At 45.9% G+C, this 24,472-nt stretch overlaps 1 protein-coding gene across 1 annotated transcript in view; it reads right to left on the bottom strand.

Annotated features, from left to right (window-relative positions):
• GABA-B-R3 (gamma-aminobutyric acid type B receptor subunit 3) overlaps positions 1-24,472 on the bottom strand; it is a 394,949-nt gene that overhangs the window by 77,985 nt on the left and 292,492 nt on the right. Inside the window, exons 10-13 of the mRNA XM_050182939.3 lie at positions 24,031-24,120; positions 21,822-21,972; positions 14,365-14,500; positions 13,685-13,801 (exon numbers count right to left, since the gene is read on the bottom strand). Of these exons, the coding sequence (XP_050038896.3) occupies positions 13,685-13,801; positions 14,365-14,500; positions 21,822-21,972; positions 24,031-24,120 (494 nt within the window). The remainder of the gene's footprint in view (positions 1-13,684; positions 13,802-14,364; positions 14,501-21,821; positions 21,973-24,030; positions 24,121-24,472) is intronic.

Here is a 24,472-nt window from a genome sequence, read left to right as displayed (position 1 = left end):
GCTAAGCATTGCATTCGGGGCGAAATTAAAGTTGTATTGGCTTATTTTACTTCGTCTTTGATTGAGGAACAGGCCTTTCTGTGGATGTTTTCTATGTGCTGCTGCAAAAGCAGACTACCTTCTGTTCCCCCTTGCCACCGTTACTCAAGTTGAGGCAGAGTGCAAAATAATGTGATAATGTGTATTTCAGTTTTTAGTACAATGTTATTGTTGTTCTGCCATGTATTTTTCATTTTGTTCTGTATTAGTGAACATGTCACGCATTTGAAGTACTTTCGTGCAGGTTTATAAGCAAGCTATTTTTTTGGTATGGCTGATAATGAAACAATGTTAGCATTTTATTCTATTTTGTAGGTATTTTGCGTGTCATTGTTTTTACCATTACCAGTGAGTTTTCCCTTTCTATAGTTGTCATGACTATGTCATACACGTCGTCCACTTTTGTGCAATATTTTAGTGCATATATTAGAAGCTCGTCCACATTTCGGTCTTGAAGGCGTTATATAAAAATCTTGTTTTTTTAATATGTGTGTGTACATGAAACGGCCTACGCGTTTTCTAGCGCTTTTTTTTATTTCACCGTCTGTGTAATTTTGTGTTTAGTGCTCTTGTGTATGTCATGTACCTTTCACTTTTACTTTTTTGAGCGTGTGTCACCACCACGTTATAAGAAAAATCTTTGTTTTCGGAAACGAAGTCATAAAGCGAGACTAAATATCTGTTGTGTTGGAAGTGGAACTTTTTTATGTCCCGGCACATGCTGGTATAATGTAAGTATGGGCAAGACTGCGTGCGTGCCAAAGCGTAACCCACGGTGCGTGGTGCACCGTGGGTTACGCTAACACGCACGCGGCACGCGGCATAGGGGAAAGGGGAAAAGGGAGCGGAGCGGGTAGGCATAATAAAAACAAAAGTAAGACGTTTGGGAGAGGAGGAGCCGCGCGGCTGCTGTTCCTGTTGCCATGACAGCGTAAACAATCGTGTGCGCCGACATTTTGCTTCTGCATCGCCCTGATGTTAGGGTCGTAACTGAAGGGGACTTTGGCACTGGCGTCGAAGGAGCGTCTGCTCGAAAACAGCCAATGGCAGCCATGCGGAGATTCAGCCCTGTGAGAAAGGGGCGAGAGAATAGGCGAGAACACGTGTTCCGGCTTTGGAGGATAAGGGGAGAGCAAGAATCGCGCTGCGCGCGAAAGATGGCAGCAGGAGCGCGCACAGCTAGAGCAGTGCGTGATCTTGGTTACGGCGAGGCCGACGGCGAGGCTGAACGGCGACGCGAAACTCAGGAACGGGCGCCAAAGAGCTGCGCTCTAAAAGAGCAGCTCACCTTGCTAAAACTACAACTGGTGTCGGCTGACGAGAGTCACGGGTGCACCAAAGCAAGTGATACCATAAAAATTTTACTGCGTAGACTTTCTGCGAGAAAAACAGGGTTTCCGTCAGCGTCTGCATAACGAACGTGCGCTCGCTAGCAGACGACGCACTTGACAACGACAGAAAAATTGAACACGTCATGTTGTATAACCCATGCGTCAAATATGTATACGTAGCAATAAAGTGTCAATATAAATTTGCAGTTGAAAAAAAGTGGTTGTCATGCCGTATTTGCATCAAGCAAGCCATAATTTGAAGAAAATTGGGAAACGACTTGACGTTGACTTCGTTTTCTCCTTCCCTTTGAAACTGTCTCGTCTGCGTGTGAAAGTAAACAATACTACACAGAAGCTTCGTGGTTGCAATAAAAAAACACTGAGAACAGTTTGTTTCGTGCATGGAAGGAGTGGTTTACTGCATTCCTCTGTCCTGCGGGAAGGAATATATTGTACAGACGGGAAGATGCCTCAATGATCGCTTACGGGATCATTCTAATAATACTGGCAATCTGGCAAAGAACGGTTATCTAGCCGCACACTGCATGTGCTGTCGCTGTAAACCCTTGTTTGATAGATCAAAAGTGATCAAAAGTGATCAAAAGATTAGAAGCAATAATTCTGTAAGCTGCCCATCTGTTGTACTGTGGTTATATGCATGAACCGTGTGCAATAAGCAATCAGTTGTTGTGGCAGCGCAGTGTCTCCTTCTGTCGTCGTGCGTGGTCTTTAGCTCTGTACTTCAAGTTATACAGTGCCAACTAGCCCACGAGTCTGTTCTTTGGAGACTAAATCACCGCTCTCAACCCATGGGCTCGCCCCCGGACGTTGTACAGCGAGGCCTTGAAGAGGAACGACGCTGTCTCCAGAAAACCTCCTGGCTGTGATCCCTGGTCCACACGACACTGTTCCCGAGGAGTACGAGTTCCCTTAACCAAAGAAAGGCAGACGCCATGACAGACGATATCAGCGCCTTGCGGCACTGGCGAAGGCAATCACTCCTTCCGCACTCACTTCCGCAACTGAAATGCTATGCATGCGCAAGGGAGGTAACTCCACGTGTTCATCACCTCATGTGTGAATGCGAAGGATTCAAGACATTCCGGGAATTGTACCGGCCTAAGGTATAGTTCCGAATTTGATTGTCGTTTTTAAGAAAAGAAAGGAACATACAGCTCTCGCTTGGTTCCGCTCCCATATCGCCTCGACAGCGAAGGGGGAGTTGTCAAACGACTAAAAAGATGGGCTCGCGATTTGGAGCTTCCTGTATAAGCTAGAATAGAACCGGCAGAACTTTCCAAGTTAATCAACAAGCGTAAGACAGCTGACATAAGGAAGTATAATATGGATAGAATTGAACAGGCTCTCAGGAACGGAGGAATCCTAAAAGCAGTGAAGAAGAAACTAGGAATAGGCAAGAATCAGATGTATGCGTTAAGAGACAGAGCCGGCAATATCATTACTAATATGGATGAGATAGTTCGGGTGGCTGAGGAGTTTTACAGAGATTTATACAGTACCAGTGCCACCCACGACTATAATGGAAGAGATAATAGTCTAGAGGAGTTTGAAATCCCACAAGTAACGCCAGAAGAAGTAAAGAAAGCCTCGGGAGCTATGCAAAGGGGGAAGGCAGCTGAGGAAGTTCAGTTAACAGCAGATTTGTTGAAGGATGGTGGGCAGATTGTTCTAGAAAAACTGGCCACCCTCTATACGCAATGCCTCAAGACCTCGAGCGTACCGGAATCTTGGAAGAACGCTAACATAATCATAATCCATAACAAAGGGGACGCCAAAGACTTGAAAAATTATAGACCGATCAGCTTACTGTCCGTTGCCTACAAAGTATTTGCTAAGGAAATCGCAAATAGAATCAGGAACACCTTAGACTTCTGTCAACCAAAGGACCAGGCAGGATTCTGTAAAGGCCACTCAACAATAGACCATATTCACACTATCAATCAGATGATAGAGAAATGTGCCTAATATAACCAACCCTTATATATAGCTTTAATTGATTACGAGAAAGCGTTTGATTCAGTCAAAACCTCAGTAGTCATGGAGGCATTACGGAATCATGGTGTAGACGAGCCGTATGTAAAAATACTGAAAGATATCTATAGCGGCTCCACAGCCACCGTAGTCCTCCATAAAGAAAGCAACAAAATCCCAATAAAGAAAGGCGTCAGGCAGGGAGACACGATCTCTGCAATGCTATTCACAGCGTGTTTACAGGAGGTATTCAGAGACCTGGATTTGGAAGAATTGGGGATAAGAGTTAATGGAGAATACCTTAGTAACTTGCGATTCGCTGATAATATTGCCTTGCTTAGTAACTCAGGGGACCAATTACAATGCATGCTCACTGACCTGGAGAGGCAAAGCAGAAGGGTGGGTCTAAAAATTAATCTGCAGAAAACTAATGTTTAACAGTCTCGGAAGAGAAGAGCAGTTCACGATAGGTAGCGAGGCTCTGGAAGTGGTAAGGAAACACATCTACTTAGGACAAGTAGTGACCGCGGATCCGGATCATGAGACTGAAATAATCAGAAGAATAAGAATGGGATGGGGTGCATTTGGCAGGCATTCTCAGATCATGAACAGCGGGTTGCCATTATCCCTCGAGAGAAAAGTGTATAACACCTGTGTCTTACCAGTACTCACGTACGGAGCAGAAACTTGGAGGCTTACGAAAAGGGTTCTACTTAAATTGAGGACGACACAACGAGCTATGGAAAGAAGAATGATAGGTGTAACGTTAAGGGATAAGAAAAGAGCAGATTGGGTGAGGGAACAAACGCGAGTTAATGACATCTTAGTTGAAATCAAGAAAAAGAAATGGGCATGGGCTGGACATGCAATGAGGAGGGAAGATAACCGATGGTCATTAAGGGTTACGGACTGGATTTCAAGGGAAGGGAAGCGTAGCACGGGGCGACAGAAAGGTGGGCGGATGAGATTAAGAAGTTTGCAGGGACAACATGGCCACAATTAGTACATGACCGGGGTAGTTGGAGAAGTATGGGAGAGGGCTTTGACCTGCAGTGGGCGTAACCAGGCTGATGATGCTGATGCTGATGATGATGATGTATAAGCTCAATAGAGACACGTCGCCTTGCTAATACGCCAGCGAGTAGGGCGCTCGAATATGCCTCAAGACAGAAAAAAGAAAGAATGGATGTAATTGAACTGTATTTTTTTCTTTTATTACCATATTTGTTCGAATAAAACGCCTGCGAATTTGACCTTAAAGGTAGGGAAGAAAGACGATGCAGGAACCATGCACACGTATAGGGTCTACTGCCCTGCACTGGGGAAGAAGGGTAAAGGGGCAAAAAGAGAGGCAGAAGGGGATAGAAAGAGCACCAGTCAAGAGCACACACCAAGCAGTCGCAGAAGCCTGCCAACTTGAGGTCTGTAGCAACGCCTTCGTTGCTTTCTGCGCCTGCGACGCGCACGGCAATGGTTGAAGGATCTTAAGACTTACTTTTTATTTAGAGAGGATTTGCCGCCAGGCTCATATGGTGAATAAAAGAAAGTCGAATGAAAGCTTCGAACATAGCATTGTGCATAAATTGCAGCAATGTTCTGAAAACCTATTCTCCGTCACCCGATGTATGTAGTTATCAAGGATCTTCAGTTCTGAAAACGGTGTTGCGTCCAGTCGGCTGAATATTGCCCGGAGAGGTCCATGCTCGACGTCATACCGGGGACTAAGACACAAAAGGGGGCTGAATAGTGTCTTTGCTTAAAAACTATTCACTATTAGAATAGTTGCTTTGCTTAGAAACTATCACACATAGGCGTACCACCCATTTCAATGGGGAACAAGTAAGCCTTTGTAAATCTTACACCGAGTCAGAGGCGGCACAACAATGTCGAATCAGAGCGGGAAAAAGGCGATGGCATTTGCTGTTATAAAGGAAGATCCACGGTATGCAGACATGACTCCGAGAATTAGGAGAAGACAAATAAAGAACTGTGTCATAGTTTGAGCCACTACATACTTCTGCTTTATATATATATATATATATATATATATATATATATATATATATATATACACAAAGAAAAACAGAGCCTGCTAACCGCACAGTAACTGTCTAGCTTGCAGCTGAAACAACGTCGGTCAACAGGGCAGGGAAGGAGGAAAAGGAAAGGAGGAAAAGGGAAGGAAAAACGACAGAGATAGGATGTACTAGTGTGCTCAGAGTTGATAGCCCTGCTGGCATAAGTTGATCTGCGAGCGCTAAACGCGGTCAGTAGAACGCTGAAAGCGACAAATACCACCGCGCCCGCTACTTTGCGGGCGGGAATCCCGCTACCTCACACACATTAGGCACGCTGTCAATACTGACGGGCCAATGAAGTTGGTCAGGCTACAATGTACCTTATCCGAGTCCTGAATAGGTGTATCGGAAGCGTTTGGGCTCCTCCATGGGCGGAGCCCATGGAGGAGCCCATGGAGCCATGGAGCCATGGAGGAGCCCAGGAGCTCCATCGTCGGAGAAGACATTACCAGAAATGCCGGCATGTCCTGATACACGGAAAGCTTTATCGAGAGCTTTATAAAGATTTATCAAAGCGTCATGGTGGTCCGCGTTATTTCTTTTACCAACTGCTCATGAGCACTGAGGCGTAGGGCAAATTGTGAACTTTGTAGTGCTGCCTTTTCGTCTCAAAATGTGACTCATTTGCGACGTTGCTCTTGCAGGCATGGAAGCAAGCTCTGTCGCCGCTGATGTCATAGCTTCATCGAAAGCGACACCTGCTGGTGGACGAGGCCAATGCGTCAATATAGATGTGTGCTTGTTCTGTATGTGGTTCGTTTAATAATAGGCATCGAGTGTTTAGAAACAGTTGTTGGGTTATCGACCTTATTCCTAACTCCCGGAGTCATAAAGTGCGCCTGGGGCTGTTCGTCACGCTACGGGAGAAATTAAGGCCTCGCTGCTGATGTATATCTTGGTGGAAAACAGCCTTGATGGGCGAGGAAGACTTCCGAATATATGGCTCGATGTCTGTGAGATCAAGATGATCAGGCGGTGAGCGGCGGTGCGGGCAACAGCGATGTATGTTGGCATGGGATAACCATTAGCAAAAGCACGCGATTGTTGCAGGTGTTGGCGCACAGCGAGCTGGTCCTATACACCCGCGTAATATGTGGCCCTGTAAGCTGTTCAATGAACGAACATTACTTGCACATGCTGGGCAGAATGGGGCGTACATATGTCTCCCATATTTTCTCACACATGTTCTTAAAAAGTTGATTATTAACTGTGACAGTGCCGCAAGCCGGAGAATCAGACCAGAAAACAGTGGTAAACCAAGCTGGACTACTTGCAAATTTGAGAAAAAGGTAAAAATAGTGGCTCTTTTACTACTTTATGCGTGCCAGATTTATCCTTAGTAGTGGGCGATGGCTAACACTCCTAGGGCTAGATCTAGAGTGCACAAATACCAGCGAAAGCAGGATGGCAGAGCATCGCATGCGTAATGTGGAAGATATGTGACCATTTGCCACGTACAGCAAGTTGACCTTTCATTTCCCTTCTCTTGTGTCGGCAGGTTTTGCTAACAAACTAGAGGACACGTGGCGAGACGGACTACAAGCGCTTGTGTCTGTCTTGTCACGTGTTATTGTCGCCCCGTATGTGCGCAAAGCTTGCCGTCATGGAATATACAGATATCAACTCGCTGAAACCAGTGCACTATGACTTCCCGTAAACGTTCATGGCTTCAGTGACTGTTAACTTTTCAAGACTGTAACGTGACGGTTCAACCGCCAACGGTTTCTCCGGCATGGACGCCACCAATTACGCCACTTTGCCGGCAGCACTGCGGATTCCGGAGAAAGGGCCGAAACATAGCTGTGAGCCAGTTCCAAGACAGTTCCTCGCAGTTGCTTGCCGTAGTACGGGACGCGACAAACCGCATCCCAGAGGACGACCGCGAAAGAGGCATTGGTGTGAAAGCGCAATCTCATCCTACACGGACAATGAGTCACGGCGGAACAACAGAACGTTCTATAAATAGCTTCGTTAACTACCTCCTCGAGGCTCAAGCAGCAACGTTTGACAGTTTTGCAGGCTGACAAAGAAGGAAGCTTCGTTTTAATTCCCCAGGGCCACTGTCAGTGCAGAGCCTTGACCGCAGTCGAAAGGAACTTCATGGCAATTACATGATCGCCTAAAGAACAGAAGAATGCCACCGTGAGATTTCTCAAGAAAACAAACCTCGAAAATTTGAGAAAAGCCATGGAAAAGGTGGCTAAATTTTGTTTAGCTGTTTTCTTTTCAACCAAAACACACAAGGTTGACTACCGTCCCAGGACTATAGTATCCGAAAAAGGCACTTGGTAGCCCCAAATCAGTCCCTACGCAGCGTCATTTGAAGGCAATGGCATGTGATCTGCTTTTTCTGTGAAGCTCAATAGAATTGGTTAAGCTACTTGAGAGTGGTGGACTAAAAGCTGGCCGCTTTGCATTCTCTCTCGATGTCGAAGACCTTCTGCTCGATAGCACATCAGTGACTCTTCTGTGCTGTTCGTGAGTGCACCGCACAATCGGGGGAGCAAAGCTTACAGAATTCGACTGGTATAAGCAGTACATACTTTAGAGAGTTTTTATGTTTTTACATTCCGTCGACTGTCATCACGTTCACCACTCAGCTTTATGTTCAGAAAGCCAGCATATGTGTAGGTCCATCGGTAGCACCGGTGTTGTGTGACATTTCCTTCATTGGTTGACGCGTCTCTTAAGGCTTGCTTTGCTGGTAGTGAAGTCATTAATGTGTATACATACGTCGACGACTACCTATAGTATTACGACCGATCCTGGAAATGTCATCGCGGGGGGGGGGGGGGGGGGGCTACCGACATTTTTACTTGAGAATCATGAGGACAAACTTTCATGCTGAAGTGACTAGCGCAAGAGTGGACACGGGGACACGCGCTAGTCATTTCAGCGTGGAATACCAACTAGCCCGGTCTCACACACCCGAATAACTTTCACCTGTGAAAGGCCGAGCAATAACTGCATCCAATTCGTAGACCTTAAGTTATTTTTCAACTAATACCATGTTTGTTGGATGTATAACATCCGCACAAAGAACCTTCTGCCATACGACAGCGCGCATACTGAGCTCGGAAAACGGGGTATCGCAGTGACATGTGTTAAAGCTTCGTTAATGAGAAGTTGTTGCCACACAGCTGTAGAAAGTTTGAGTGATCAAGTCGAGCGTATAGCCAGTGCCGATTCTCCTTCTGCTCTCGTCACTGCCGTATGAGTCAGCTTTGCAGGAATTTAAGCAAACAAGCTCAGACCCAGCGCAGCAACCGGAAAGGGGCAAACGAAGGCTCGACGTTATTTCCTACATCCCTAGGGTTTAACACAATCTTAAAAAGATAGCCAACAGGTATGACGTTAGAGCTGTCTTTACTGCTCCATGTAAGCTGGCAAAAATATGTCTTTTGCTAAAGCCATCCTGTGCGAAATCGTGTACGAAAAACCACGCGCATCGTTACACTGATTGTACTACACACGTGGTGTACAAGATTCTGCTAAGTTGGGGTCAGACAGGGCGATGCTTGAATGTGAGGACGCCAGAACATTACCTTATAGTAAGGAACAAATCTGGAGATCTCAAAGATCCCCGTAACCGATGCGGGTGCACATAGCACCTAGGTAAGACTACCTTTGTAAGACACGCAGAAACAAAAAACGAAAAGACAGGTAATTGAAGCAGCTTACAATGGGAAAGCTGGCGATCGCTGCATGAGCACGCCTAGTGTACATATTAGCGACGAAGAAATCCAGTTTCTCATGTGTATTTTTGTATGTTGTTTGGTAACTGTATGCATGTATAAAAGTTGGTTTGGTGATTACAAGATAAAAAAGTTGTAAGTCAGCGGCCATTTACGCCGTTCGCGTTCTTTTAATGTCCTGTCTATTTGCGATGCACAAACTAAGTTTTCAAAAACTGTAACCTGAAGCGTGCACAGGCGAGAGTGTTTCACAATGGCACGAACGTCCTGCTTTTCTCTCGCTCTGCTGTCGTTTGCTGAATTCCCACAACGAACGACAACACAGGAGTTCCCTTTTATCCTATAACAGCCTCGCTAAAGCCCTTCTTTCGAAGCGAATGTTTTTCTTCCCACCAGAGCTAGCACAAACACGGCACGCGTCTGATGTTGTGTAAAGAACTATATATACCAGGGCTTACTCGCAACTTGTAGCACCTCGCCGCAGATTAAACAAGAAGAATGAATCATTCAGCTTTTTTTTTTTTCTTGGGAAACTTGGATCACTGACACCATAAGTTCTCCCTTGCGTAAACACGACGCTGGAATTCTTAGCACACTTTCAGCTTACAGCTTATGCTACGAAAGTTTTACGCTGTGCAGCCTGGGTTTCTGGATTGTACGTTTATGTTTACTTGCAACTGCTAGTTATTAATATCTTTTTGTTTTACTGCATATGCTTGCAAAGCACTTCGAGGGTGAGGTAAACAACAGCGGTGCCTGATTCAAAACGCAAACAAGAAGCGCTGCGTGCATGTTTTAGGTGACAGCAGTGGCGGTGTTATGCTGATAAAATTACACTAACTGCGTTTACTTTTTGCTGTTACTTGTATTGGGACAAAAATTATCTGGTTTCGCCAATTACTAATCTCACAAATTGTTAGTGCCAGTTTCTCGGTACCCACTGTTGATTATTCCTCTCGTGGTTATGCAATATTTCCTTTTCTTAAGACACGTCTGTTATAGATGGAAAGTGCCATAACGAATAAAAATGTGAACTGACGTAAGCAAGAAGACCTTCTAAAATAAACTATCCTTCTCCTCACCCAATTTCCCCAATAGGGGCCGAGTCGCCTTTTCAAGTCACACAGAGGGATACGCTTCCTTACGCGCAGGCGCACACATCCGCACGTTTGCCACGCCCTAGAATCAGATAAGTAAAGGACAGGGCCCGTATATAAAAAAAAAAATATACCCGCAGAATCTCCTCTGGGAGTTATCTAAATGATGCTTAAGCATATCGTAATGCTGACGTGTGTTTTGTGGTAGTATGCTGGCGTGTTTCGTATAACTGCGAGAACGACCGCGAAAGAACCGTGAAACGGAGAAGCGCAGTTGCAACACCGAACGGTAAAGTAATACCTGCACGAGACGACGTAGAAGAGGCGAGTAGATCTAATCAATGTGGTGTTATAGATAGCCCGTAGCGAATGTGGACGAGGGAGATGCAGCAACTGAAGGAAACATATGCAAAATTTATTAGGTACACTGAACCATTATGAACCTTGATTAACCGTGCTGCGGCGGCGGCTATGCCTGGCGCGGTGGCGCGGCCCGTATCTTTGAAAGCTGTCTGCGAGAGCTCCGTGAGCGCTGTGTTCTCGCCCCTTCGTTGGCGTTGAAGCGAGAGGCAGCACGCAGGTGAATTCGCTCGCTGCTGCGATCCCTATGTTGAAAAAGATCGTCTTACGGGACGGACGGAGGGACGGTTCTTCCGTAGGCTAAGGAGAGAAATGCGCGCTCATTTAAAACGTCTTACGCTATTGTAAAAGAACATTTCAGCCAATCGTCATGCTGGACATGCCATTGGCGAAGCCGGTTGGCCAATGGCAAAAAGAATTTACGAACGAAAAACATTGAGAATTCGGCCCCTAGTTTTGGCTTTTTGCTTACGATCACAGGGCTTCCTTTGCTTGAGCAAAACTTTCTATTGGTAGGGTTGCCACGCTATCGCCGGTTACAAGGGCACAATACCTCAAGAAAAGAAGGACGCTGTCTTCTGCAGTCGCAGCACTGTTGTCCCTAGAGTTCCTGTATTTTGAGCATACACACTAGCTATGCCGAATGCCGTCTTTTTAAAAAAAAATTCAATTATGGGGTTTTACGTGCCAAAACCACTTTCTGATTATGAGGCACGCCGTAGTGGAGGACTCCGGAAATTTCGACCACCTGGGGTTCTTTAACGTGCACCTAAATCTAAGTACACTGGTGTTTTCGCATTTCGCCCCCATCGAAATGCGGCCGCCGTGGCCGGGATTCGATCCCGCGACCTCGTGCTCAGCAGCCCAACACCATAGCCACTGAGCAACCACGGCGGGTTGCCGTCTTTTCGTCAACCTTATGGCGCGGCAATAGGCCCTTTCGTTCGATCAGTTATGAATAATAAAACTTGTACTACGTACGAAGTAGTCGCGTTCATACTCAGTTCAACCGGTGACTGCGCTGTTGGACCTTATATGAAGGTGAGTGCTTCCGGCTTAGACGAAGTTCATTATGCTGTAGTGCCCAGGTATAGGTAATCTTGGTCAAGGGCTACAAAAAACAAACCAGTTCCATTGCTTAGCTGGCCGACAACTTCATTCGTCTAATTCTGTCAATTATGGTAAAAAAGTAAAAAAAAAAGAAGCTGGCGTGCTCATCCGGACAATCGTATTATTGTGTTGTTTGGGTAAGCGCGGTGCCGAATATCTTCGCAATACTTTAGGTACATTTATTTTAGCTTATCCTCATGAACTCTGCACGTGCAGATTAAAAGTACAGAGAACAGCTCAGAACATGAATCGAAATAACCCCGCTGATAAAATGATTCCTTATCGTAATAGCTAAAACGAGCCATGTTTTTTCTCATTAAACCTGGATTTATATTTTTAATTGATCAGTAAAGGTTACGAAAAATGATCTTTGGCGCCCCACGCGGCAAGAACATGAATCTGTATAAGAGGTCCACCACGTGACCTTCTACTAGTGTGCGCGGTTTCGGGTGTTGTCATTAGTATTGAAGTGATGTAGAATTTTTATTATTATAAGTTTTTTCTGACTTACAATGTGCACACAAGCCTTCGTTTGTAGTGAGCAGAAAAGTGGCGCTGCCTTCACCACCATTTTCGATGAGTTTGCTTGGCTCGTCTATCGATAGAACATCGACGACGGGGCCAGCCAGCCATGATGTAGCCGTGTACTTGGGGGGAAAAACGCGGTACAAATATAAGAAAGGTCTGTACAACAGCGCGAGCTTATTGCACCAGCTTTTTATTTTTGAAAGTGGTTGAAAAGCTCAAAATGTAGGTGGTTAACCCCAGTTACACTCACTCCTGTGAAATCATAACGATGGACGGCTTTTACAATTTGCGAGGCGGGCTATCGGCATCGCTCTCACTTCTGAGCGTTGCTGGAGGAGGGACTCTTACTCTTTAGCGGCTGCTCAGATCGAAAAATTCTGCTTACACGCGCTTTTGGAAGTAACCGCTGCGGATAAAAACACTACCGAGGGTGAGCTTTGCGTTGCGGCTTGAAAGAGAAGGTCCTTAAATATTGGCTGTCAGTTCCTTTAAGCGCGGAAGAACGCAGGATCGCGTGACGCAGTCCACAGCGTGGCAATGTACGTAAACAGCACTTGCCGGGCTGCTCTATCTTGGGCAGCATCATTACATTAACTACAATTACTTCATTGTTCATCGAGAATTGAGGAAAGCCGCTGTATTCGAACAAGTCGTTGGTGCAGACCTGCGTCCGCGCTTTCTCGTCTCCTATAGCTCCGCACAATTCGTTGCACCTCGTTTCAGAATTCTGACATCGTGCACTTACGTATCCTGGAGCGTCACGAACGCTTATCACGATTTTAGATTTTCTCCCTACAACGAACGCCGTGCATGCAATGTGTCAGTCGGATGCAGTGAGCTCCCCTGACCCAGCTTAACGTGTTTTCCCCGTTGTAAGGGCCTCTCCGTGACCTTGTTTACCTGTCTACGGGTCTAACCGGAACCGATTGTCGGAAGGCCTGGCAACGGTCCATGTCAAAACAGCACGTGACAAAAGACACGCATCGAGGGGAATTCGTGACGTGCTCACAATGCGGAATGAGCGGGGTGGATAGATCTGCGTTATGTCAAGGCATGCAGTGCATGCAGGGCGTGGCACAGAGACGCGAGTGCAGCAACACACACACACACACACACACACACACACACACACACACACACACACACACACACACACACACACACACACACACACACACACACACACACACACACACACACACACGCACGCACGCACGCACGCACGCACGCACGCACGCACGCACGCACGCACGCACGCACGCACGCACGCACGCACGCACGCACGCACACACACACACACACACACACACACACACACACACACACACACACACACACACACACACACACACACACACACTATTTACGTTTCTTTCTCACTTATTGTCACCATCGTAGAAACACGGCTTCGGAGGCTGCAATGTCTACAAACTGCGTGATTGGCATACACGCACCTTGTTCTTGATGACGCCGCTGGAGGCGCGCACGAACAAGTGATGTACCCGGTATGTCTTGATGAAGATCGCACCGAAAGCCAGGGAGAAGCCACCCGACAGCAGGAAGGCCCGAACCTGCGCCCCACTGTACTTCAGACGTTGGCCCCACGTACTCTGACATCAATTCATGAGTGCGGAACGCACAGTGCAGACTCTCTTCACGCTGAGCATTCCCGGTCTGACGAAGCATTCGCATTACATTTGGATCCCGCATTTCACTCCGGTAATAAGATGTGCGAGTCTAAGGTTTTTTACGCATACAGCAGCTACTCGGGCACTGAATTCTCCCGGGGCCTGTGCACACAGCTGTAGCCTGAGAAATGAAATGCGTGTAGTCGTGCAAGTAAGTGCATGGCCGACATGCTTAGTTTGCGAGGAAATACGTGATTCCTGCTGTTCCGGTGTCCGCGAGCGGCTATGCTTCCAAGGCTGCGCCTGTTCTTGTCTGCTCTGTCTGTGATCGTTTATTCCCGCAGTTAAAAAAAATGTTCCCAAGGCTCCCAGCGCCAAGGAAATCGCATCACTGTGCGGGCGCAGAACCACACAATGTGTAAGGAATTCATGCAAGCTCTGCGCTTCCCGAAGGGACGCATGCAAAAAAAAGAAAAGAAAAAGAGGAAGGAGAGAGTGTTACTCACGGTACAGAAGACGGCGAAATGCGTGTCACTTCCCAGCGTACCGTAGTCTAGGCCAAGGACAACGATTGCTACGTAGACAAGCAAGCAGCCCACCACCGTCATGTTGTTCAGCTTGGGACTGGACAGCTTTATGTACCTGTGCGGGAATGGGTGCCGGGTTGTTTGATGAGAGACGTAAGGGGTAAGGGCATGACGTTCATAAAAAAAATTTAGTCAGCCTTTTTCGGCAAAGTCAAAACATCTGATTTTATTTTTACACAAACTGTTTCGAAAAGATGAAATGCGTGATATTTGTATCCCTGGAGCGAAAGTAAGCATCGCGATCATTTTGTTAGCTGTCTTAGTTAGCCCTTTCTGGTCCAAATTTTCCAATGAAGTGGAAATCTGATACCACGTTCAGCTGAAACGCTAAAGGCAAGAAAAAAATAAAAACAAAAAGAAATCCGCCGAAATTTTTGTCAAATGATCCAAGGAATTTCTCACGAACTGCCAACAAATCCGTGTTGTAAGCAGCATGTGGTTCTTCAGACTTTTTAATTCACAATCAAAATAGTGTGAAATATGATCACAGATTAATTTCAAGACCATTTTTGTGCCTGGCAGGTGTATATGCATTAAGGGCCCCTCACCAAGCCACACAACAAACTTCGATTATACGCTGGAAGTTGTCACGTGTCCTCTAGGCAGCGTTCTACCATAAAAATTTTTCAAATCGGCTCATTAATAGCCGAGATAGAAATATTTCAGTGCCGCGAACCCATGATTTCCAAAGGCGAGCTCCACTGCGAACATAGACGCTCTCTCCGCTTGCCCCCGATCCTAGAGCACGAACCCGCGCTGGTACACGGTAGAAAATGACATAGTTTTGGTGTCTGCGCGCGCGACTGCACGACGTGGGAACAAGCAGACGAAACGGAAGTACATCTCTCTTGCTGTGGCGCGAAGTAAAACAAAAAGCACGCAGACATTCCGCTTGTGTGCTTTATTATTTCTCTGAGCTTTAATTCGTATATTCAAGCATCATCATCATCATCATAATCATCATCAGCCTGGTTACGCCCACTGCAGGGCAAAGGCCTCTCCCATGCTCCTCCAACTACCCCGGTAATGTACTAATTGTGGCCATGTCGTCCCTGCAAACTTCTTAATCTTATCCGCCCATCTAACTTTCTGCCGCCCCCTGCTACGCTTCCCGTCCTTCCAGTCCCTTCCAGTCCGTAACCCTTAATGACCATCGGTTATCTTCCCTCCTCATTGCACGTGCTGCCCATGCCCATTTCTTTTTCTTGATTTCAAGTAAGATGTCATTAACTCGCGTTTGTTCCCTCACCCAATCTGCTCTTTTCTTATCCCCTAACGTTACACCCATCATTCTTCTTTCCATAGCTCGTTGCGTCGTCCTCAATTTAAGTAGAACCCTTTTTTTAAGCCTCCAGGTTTCTGCCCCGTACGTGAGTACTGGTAAGACGCAGCTGTTATACACTTTTCTCTTGAGGGATAAGGACACCCTGCTGTTCATGATCTGAGAATGCCTGCCAAACGCACCCCATCCCATTCTTATTCTTCTGATTACTTCAGTCTCATGATCCGGATCCGCGGTCACTACCTGCCCTAAGTAGATGTACTCCCTTACCACTTCCAGTGCCTCGCTACTTATCGTAAACTGCTGTTCTCTTCCGAGACTGTTAAACATTACTATAGTTTTCTGTAGATTAATTTTTAGACCCACTCTTCTGCTTTGCTTCTCCAGGTCAGTGAGGATGCATTGCAATTGGTCCACTGAGTTACTAGGCAAAGCAATATCATCAGCGAATCGCAAGTTACTAAGGTATTCTCCATTAACTCTTATCCCCATTTCTCCCCAATCCAGGTCTCTGAATACCTCCTGTAATCACGCTGTGAATAGCATTGGAGAGATCGTATCTCCCTGCCTGATTCCTGTCTTTATTGGGATTTTGTTGCTTTCTTTATGGAGGACTACGGTGGCTGTAGAGCCGCAATATGTATCTTTCAGTATTTTTACATACGGCTCGTCTACACCATGATTCCGTAATGCCTCCATGACTGCTGAGGTTTTTAATGAATCAAACACTTTAGCGTAATCAATTAAAGCTATATATAAGGGTTGGTTATATTCCGCACATTTCTCTATCACCTGATTGATAGTGTGAATATGGTCTATTGTTGAGTAGCCTTTACGGAATCCTGTCTGGTCCTTTGCTTGGCAGAAGTCTAAGGTGTTCCTGATTCTATTTGCGATTACCTTAGTAAATATTTTGTAGGGAACAGACAGTGAGCTGACTGGTCTATAATTTTTCAAGTCCGTGGCGTCCCCTTTCTTATGGATTAGGATTATGTTAGCGTTCTTCCAAGATTCCGGTACGCTCGAGGTCATGAGGCATTGCGTATACAGGGTGGCCAGTTTTTCTATAACAATCTGCCCACCATCCTTCAACAAATCTGCTGTTACCTGACCTTCCCCAGCTGCCTTCCCCCTTTGCATAGCTCCCAAGGTTTTCTTTACTTCTTCCGGCGTTACTTGTGGGATTTCAAATTCATCTAGACTATTCTCTCTTCCATTATCGTCGTGGGTGCCACTGGTACCGTATAAATCTTTATAGAACTCCTCAGCCACTTGAACTATCTCATCCATATTAGTAATGATATTCCTGGATTTGTCTCTTAACGCATACATCTGATTCTTGCCAATTCTTAGTTTCTTCTTCACTGCTTTTAGGCTTGCTCCGTTCCTGAGAGCATGTTCAATTTTATCCATATTATACTTCCTTATGTCAGCTGTTTTACGCTTGTTGATTAACTTGGAAAGTTCTGCCAGTTATATTCTAGCTGTAGGGTTAGATGCTTGCATACATTGGTGTTTCTTGATCATATCTTTAGTCTCCTGCGATAGCTTACTGGTATCCTCTCTAACGGTGTCACCACCGACTTCTATTTCACACTCCTTAATGATGCCCGTAAGATTGTCGTTCATTGCTTCAACACTAAGGTCCTCTTCCTGAGTTAAAGCCGAATACCTGTTCTGCAGGTTGATCCGGAATTCCTCTATTTTCCCTCTTACTGCTAGTTCATTGATCGGCTTCTTATGTACCAGTTTCTTCCGTTCCCTCCTCAGGTCTAGGCTAATTCGAGTTCTTACCATCCTATGGTCACTGCAGCGCACCTTGCCGAGCACGTCCGCATCTTGTATGATGCCAGGGTTAGCACAGAGTATAAGGTCTATTTCATTTCTAGTCTCGCCATTCGGGCTCCTCCACGTGCACTTTCGGCTATTCCGCTTGCGGAAGAAGGTATTCATTATCCGCATATTATTCGGTTCTGCAAAGTCTACTAATAACTGTCCCCTGCTATTCCTAGAGCCTATGCCATATTCCCACACTGATTTATCTCCAGCCTGCTTCTTGCCTACCTTGGCATTGAAGTCACCCATCAGTAGAGTGTATTTTGTTTTGACTTTACCCATCGCCAATCCCACGTCTTCATAGAAGCTTTCGACTTCCTGGTCATCATGACTAGATGTAGGGGCATAGACCTGTACGACCTTCAATTTGTACCTCTTATTAAGTTTCAGAACAAGACCTGCCACCCTCTCGTTAATGCTATAGAATTCATGTATGTTACCAGCTACATTCTTATTAATCCGGAATCCGACTTCTAGTTCTCGTCTCTCCGCTAAGCCCCAGTAGCACAGGACGTGCCCGCTTTTTAGCATTGTATATGCTTCTTTTGTCCTCCTAACATCAGTGAGCCCTATCATATCCGATTTACTGCCCTCTAATTCCTCCATTACCACTGCTAGACTCGCCTCACTAGATAACGTTATAGCGTTAAACGTTGCCAGGTTTAGATTCCAATGGCGGCCTTTCCGGATCCAGGGATTCTTAGCACCCTCTGCTGCGTCACAGGTCTGACCGCCGCCGTGTTACATATTACACAAATAACAGATGCTGCCTCGAATAATTCTCGAAGTCACGAGCCACGGCGAGCGACGTCACAGCACAAACACGTGTACGTAGGCGCACTAGCACGTCTACGTCATTCTGCGGCTTCGAGCGCTGCGGCCGCGAGGAGAAGGGCAAACGGCGTTCGGTTTGAAATTTCAGATCTTTCCGCGGCGCGTGGCGATGTAATACTTTGCAGATGCGATCGTTATCACGCATTGTATGTTCTGCGCTTGTCAGCTCAAAATGGCCAGACCTGGTGAACGGCCCATTGAGCAGCAGACTCCAATGGCACAGCACAGAGGCTGAACCTTAGCGTGGCACGACATGGAAATTTGAGAAATATCGAGAAGACCTATATTTATCTGGGGCACAACGTCAATAAATGACCCACTTAGCATTTTTGGCACTCACTTTTTTGAGAAAAGGTTCGTTGCTTGTTTTTATGGATGTTGGACATTTTACGTAAGACCTTATTCCTACCGGACTCAGTAGCCCAGAAAGGGTTAACCGTTGTTTTTACGCTTGTACTACGTACGAAGGGTGACGAACGTGTCAGAGTTATCTAAGCTAAGTGTACACCTGGACCCAAAGAGCAGGCCTATCACAAATTTGTGTCTTGATGTTTGGGATACCTTCAGGAGAAAACCGAGGGCGTCTATGCGTTTGGATAAATCCACTATTTTCGTATCTGCAGGAATCAGACTTGCGGTACCATTTTCCAAACATTCGTGCATACTGTACTGTCAATATGTTTCTTTTTTTTTGCGCACACCAGTGATTTCAGAAATGAACTGGGACGCGCCCGCATTCAGGCACACACTCACGCACAAAACGGGGAACGGTACATTGCACGTCAGTTGAGCAAGGCTTAACGTTCTGCCCTTCGTTGGGAACGAAGGGATGTCATATTGACAATTCAGGGCCATGAAAATTGTAGGTGTTAATAAGGCAACTTCTGTTCTCTGTGTCGTGTAAGCGCGTACTGCAGTTTTTAATTTTTTTATCATTATTCTGAACAAAACAAAATGAAAGCCGAGAAAACGCGAGGGGCAAATAATGCGTGAAATATATGCCGATGAAGGCTGATTCTTACAGCAACAAATAGCGGCGCCATTATGTGTCTTTTATGAACGTGAACTAAAATAAATGCCGGTAAATTAGTTCCTAAATGGGTCAGAACTGCCAAACGCATACGTAGCTAACACGCTCAAAGAATTAAGTGTGTTAGCACTACTTGTTTTTGTAGATGTCAACATTCCATTATTCCCCTTAGTCAACATTCCCTTATAGTCAACATTCTCCACAGTTCGTGTCCTGTTTTGTCTCATTTCATGGTTGTGAAAGCAGTTTCGAATGTCACTTATGAACACTCATCAGCCTTCCGTACATGAATATTGATGGTCAGAAAGCTGCGCGAAAGTTTACTGAATACAACAGCTCATTTTTGCAAGGGGCAGTCTTTCACGGCAGGTGCAGGTGGCGCTAATTTTGGCGTCTTTCAGTTCTCTCCGCTCGGGCTGTCGTCACGGCGCGCGTACCTCCGAACGACGAAGCGTACCACTGCCGCCGTCGTCAAGGGTTCAATGAAAACAATATTCTTGCACCGGGGCTCAAGGCAGTCAGAGGCGGAAATTGCGGTCAGCGACCGTGCTTTTGAATGGCGGCGACGCTTATGAGCCCATGCAGTCGCGTTGTTTGCTTGAAGTGGACGCTGCCGCGTTGTCATTGAAATAATAAGAGGGAAAACTTGGCGTAGAGAAGTTTGTGCGGCGCTGCCACTGTAGGCGAATAACGCGGTCGATGGTGGTAGTGGAGGGGTAGGGGGGGGGGAATTCCCAATGAGCGACAGGTGCATGCGAACGTGCGCGCTTAATTAGTGCAGGTTCTATGAACCCGATGGGTGCGAGTTTTTTCCGCTTAGTACTTCTGTACTAAATAATGTAGAAAATCTGCAGGCTTTCGCGACTCTATCGGCTTTGAACAATTTTCTGCGTCAGAAGCAAGCTTTCACCTCAAACAGCCCCTTTGCTCTCAGGAACAGCTTCTAGTTGTTGTTGTGGCCTCATAACATGGGTCGTACTTACGGGAAGAAATGGCCACAGTGAATGAGTTAACAACCTGATGCAGCAAGAACGAATGGAACAGAAACAAAAATAAAAGCTGTAAGAAGATTAAATTAAATTATGGGGTTTTACGTGCCAAAACCACTTTCTGATTATGAAGCACGCCGTATTGGAGGACTCCAGAAATTTCGACCATCTGGGTTTCTTTAACTTGCGCCTAAATCTAACTGCATTGGTATTTTCGCATTTCGCCCCCATCGAAATGCGGCCGCCGTGGCATAAAAGCTGTAGGTGGCACTCTAGGATGCACACAACCTCGGTTTCGTCTGGTATGCAGATAGTCCGTTGTCATCTCAGCTGTAATACGTGCACCCCTCTCAAACTCTACGTAGTCTGCAAGACCTCGCGCAAATGTACAAGCGACAAGATTGCGCGAGAGCGCTAAAGTTACCGCTCCCGGCTTACAACTCCTGCCGCAGGGTCACGAGTTCAATGGTTTATTTTCACGTCCGTTAGAAATTGTGACGGCGTCTAAAATTTCCACACTGCAGAGAAAGAGAAAAAAAAAATAACGTGCACTTTGAAGGCATTCTGCTTCAAGGATATGAAAACCGAGATATTATAAACTATGCATAACGCTTATAAATTTCGCTCCGTGCACGCAGTATTTCTCTCGCGAATTATTCTTCCTCGTTTAATGTTTGACGATTTCTGTAGCTTCCAAGGTTCCGATTTGGCAAGCATTTAAACGAAAAATTCGGCCTCAACACTTTTTCTGTTTCATGCGGCGCGTGACTGGCTGAGCAGAATCTCTTTACCTAATTCAATTTCATTGACAGTGTGTTTTGTTATCCGCTAAAAACGGCGCTTGATCGCTTGTTGCGTACTCAAGCGCCGAAGAGGCGCGGATTCATGTCCATAATTTCTGCCGATCATTGACAACGGGTTCAGGAGCACCTTACGGTAACAAAAGAGTTGGGATGAATCAGTGAGAAACATCAAACCCACTCGAATGCGAGTACATGGTTCGTGACTGCAATATCAACCTCACAACACAGTAACCCTTTCGACCGCCAAATAGCGTCTGGAGGCGCGACGTAACAACTACAGGCCAGCGTATCATGCGATGCTCTCTACCACATACCACTGTAAGCCACTGTGCGGATGTTGCCTAGCGAAGTATTCACTGCACACATGTCTTTAACCACAGTTTGGCTTCAGTTAGTGCGCGTACTCTTCACTGAAATCTAGTTCCACCGCAGTAGTGCGCGTCCTTTGGTGGCGGAGAAGCCGAGAGGAAGGGATACGCTTGTTTCCGGACAGACGTTACGCTGTGTTTACGCGGGGCTCTCGTTCGCGGTGATGCGCGCGAATACGTGGCTGCCGGTGTGAATTTCCGTTCACCGAGGCGAGGAATTCGCTGCAGACTCACTTGCTCTTGCGGTAGTAGAGGTTGAACACAAGGAAGGCGATGGCCAGCAGCATGCCGAAGGTGGCCAGCACCGATACGGAGATGAATACGCTGCGCTGGATGGTCGCCACGCTCAGCTTGACGGTGCGCCGCGCCACGGGGGGCTCGCCGTCTGCTCGCAGCGAAGGAAACGCGAGACCCCGGGTCACTCGAGTGGCTCAAACCCTCCTGGGGCGCGCGCCGTGTGGAGCTAATCGGGCACGTCTACACCGCCTTCGGATAAATTTTGCAATGCTTCCTGTTTAAGAGGAAGCTTTAGCTCGAGTGCTCCTATCTAAATACATGTAAAAGGAGAATTCGTTTTTCTCGGCAACCACTGCACCAAATTTGACGAGGGTTGTTGCATTTAAAAGACAAACTTAAAATCTAGTGACTGTTGGTTTCGAATTTTTGAGTTAGGTCGTAAATTTTTTATTAAAAATGGGCAAAAATCGAAAATTTTCAAAAAACGAAACTATCAAGTTTAAAACTCTGTAACTCAACCACTAAAAATGATAATACAATTCTGTGAATTGCATCTAATAGTACATCTAAAGCGGACAAAATTGATATGTTACACGTGAATATAAAAAAATTTTAATCATAGGGAAATACAACTTTTGCAAAACCGTTGTAACCAACGTAACAAATTCACGTAAGATGTAAAATGACATATTGAATTTGTCCGCTTTGAATGATCTAATGGATGCCGTTTACAGAACCGCGATATCAGTTCTTGATGCAGAGCTATGAATTTGTAAACTTCGTGCTTCTATTTTTTTCAAACGGTCAAATACTTTAAAATCGTTTTAAGAAAATTCGAGCCCTAAATCGAAATTCCGCTTCCAACAGTCACTAGAATTTAACTTTCTCTTTCAAATGCAACAAATTTCATCAAAATTGGTCCGGGGGTTATCTCACAAAAACGTTTTTGCGTTTTACATGTATTTGAATAGGCCGCGTCGGAGTTGGGCCCGAGCTAAAGCTTCCTCTTAAAACAAAACTGACAAAACTGCCATTGTGCACTACACGCAGCGTACGGGAAGGCATATATAGCCGACTTAATCTCCGGTTATTTACATTAAAAGCCCTGATGTTCGCAATGGGATATTCATCAAGGAGTGTCATCAAAACGTGCTTGGCCCACGGGCTACAACGCTGATTGAGCATCTCGCGCAACAAATGCACTCTTAAGCTTTCTTAGAGATGCTGGTCCCTACATTGGTTTGTGCAGTGTTGCGGTGATGTCTTGTGTATGCCTGTATCTGTGACGTGAATTGTGTATATCATTTCATTTTTCATCATACCCATCCAGGCTAGCATGCTAGGGCAAATCTTTACAGGATTCTATAAAATGCCATGTTTCTCTGCCTTCTGATGCTCACTAAGCTCGTGCTGGTGGGCGAGTTGGTTATACGTGGTTGTCCCGTGTCGCCTTCCTTCGTACGTTGTTTTATTTGGCGCCTTCGTTGTAATCCTGATGGTTGATCAATGCACTTTCTACGGACGTTTCTCTCAGGGAAAGCGACAACCTCCTGTCTCGTGCAGGAGTACAAAGGCACGCGCGGCAGCGTGTGCAATGCTTTTGGACGGAGGTTCACGCGCAGCTGCCACATCCCAAGGAACACTATGACGACGCCCAGAACGCTGTCTTCGAAAAGGTGTATGAACAACAACAACAACAACAACAACAACAACAACAACAACAACAACAACAACAACAACAACAACAACAACAACAACAACAACAACAACAACAACAACAACAAATTGTAACCTCACTCTGCAGCCAAACGCAATGGAGCAGTCACATAAGAGTGCGATCATTGAAGTGATTTAACGAAATAGTAGGCTAATAACTTTTGCTGTCTGTGCTAGGGCCTCGTTTGCTACGAGCGCCGCTGTCGAGGTTTTCATGGCTGTCGCTCTACGTGAATATACTAGAAACACTCCGTTATAGCTCATCTGACCGCGCGTAGAGCTAATACGAGATGCGAAACGAAGTGTGTAAGCGTTGACTGCTTTACTGTTGAAGCATCTAGGTTGGCGCATGGTTTGGGGCCTTTATGGAACATGCATTATGAGTACAGTAGCAGTGCTCACGCACCACACTCGTTACGGGCACACAAATGGCGAGACAATAAAAACTGAGAGAGAGAGAAACGAAACAAAGGCAGTAAGAAAACCTTACCTTGCCAGATGATGGGGCGGCACCTTATACAGGAGAAGTCTAGTGTCTTGGAGTCAGGTATGTACAAGGCCACCTTGCGTAGGAACCCTCCTGCGTTGAGACACCAGAGGCAAACCACATTGTTACGTCGCTTTCTTTAAGTTTCAGTTTTGTGTTCATTCAGGATACATAGTTGGTTGTTAGTAGTATACTTAGCAGTATAGTTAGCTTGAAGTTCACTTTGTATTCCGAATGGCACTTGTTGAGCGTTGTAAAAAACAAAAATCACTGACGGTTATATGATACTCCATAATGCAAAATTTGAGCGCAGCTCTATACGTGTTTTCATGTGGCGGTATATCGAGGCATCGCACCGATCACTGCACCGACTGGCAGAGACGCGAAGCGCGGTGATATATATATATATATATATATATATATATATATATATATATATATATAT

Source organism: Dermacentor andersoni, chromosome 4 (genome assembly GCF_023375885.2).
Source record: "Dermacentor andersoni chromosome 4, qqDerAnde1_hic_scaffold, whole genome shotgun sequence".
In the NCBI taxonomy this organism is placed as follows: domain Eukaryota; kingdom Metazoa; phylum Arthropoda; class Arachnida; order Ixodida; family Ixodidae; genus Dermacentor; species Dermacentor andersoni.
Note: the sequence above shows the minus strand (reverse complement) of the source record. Positions and strands in the feature narration are given on the sequence as shown.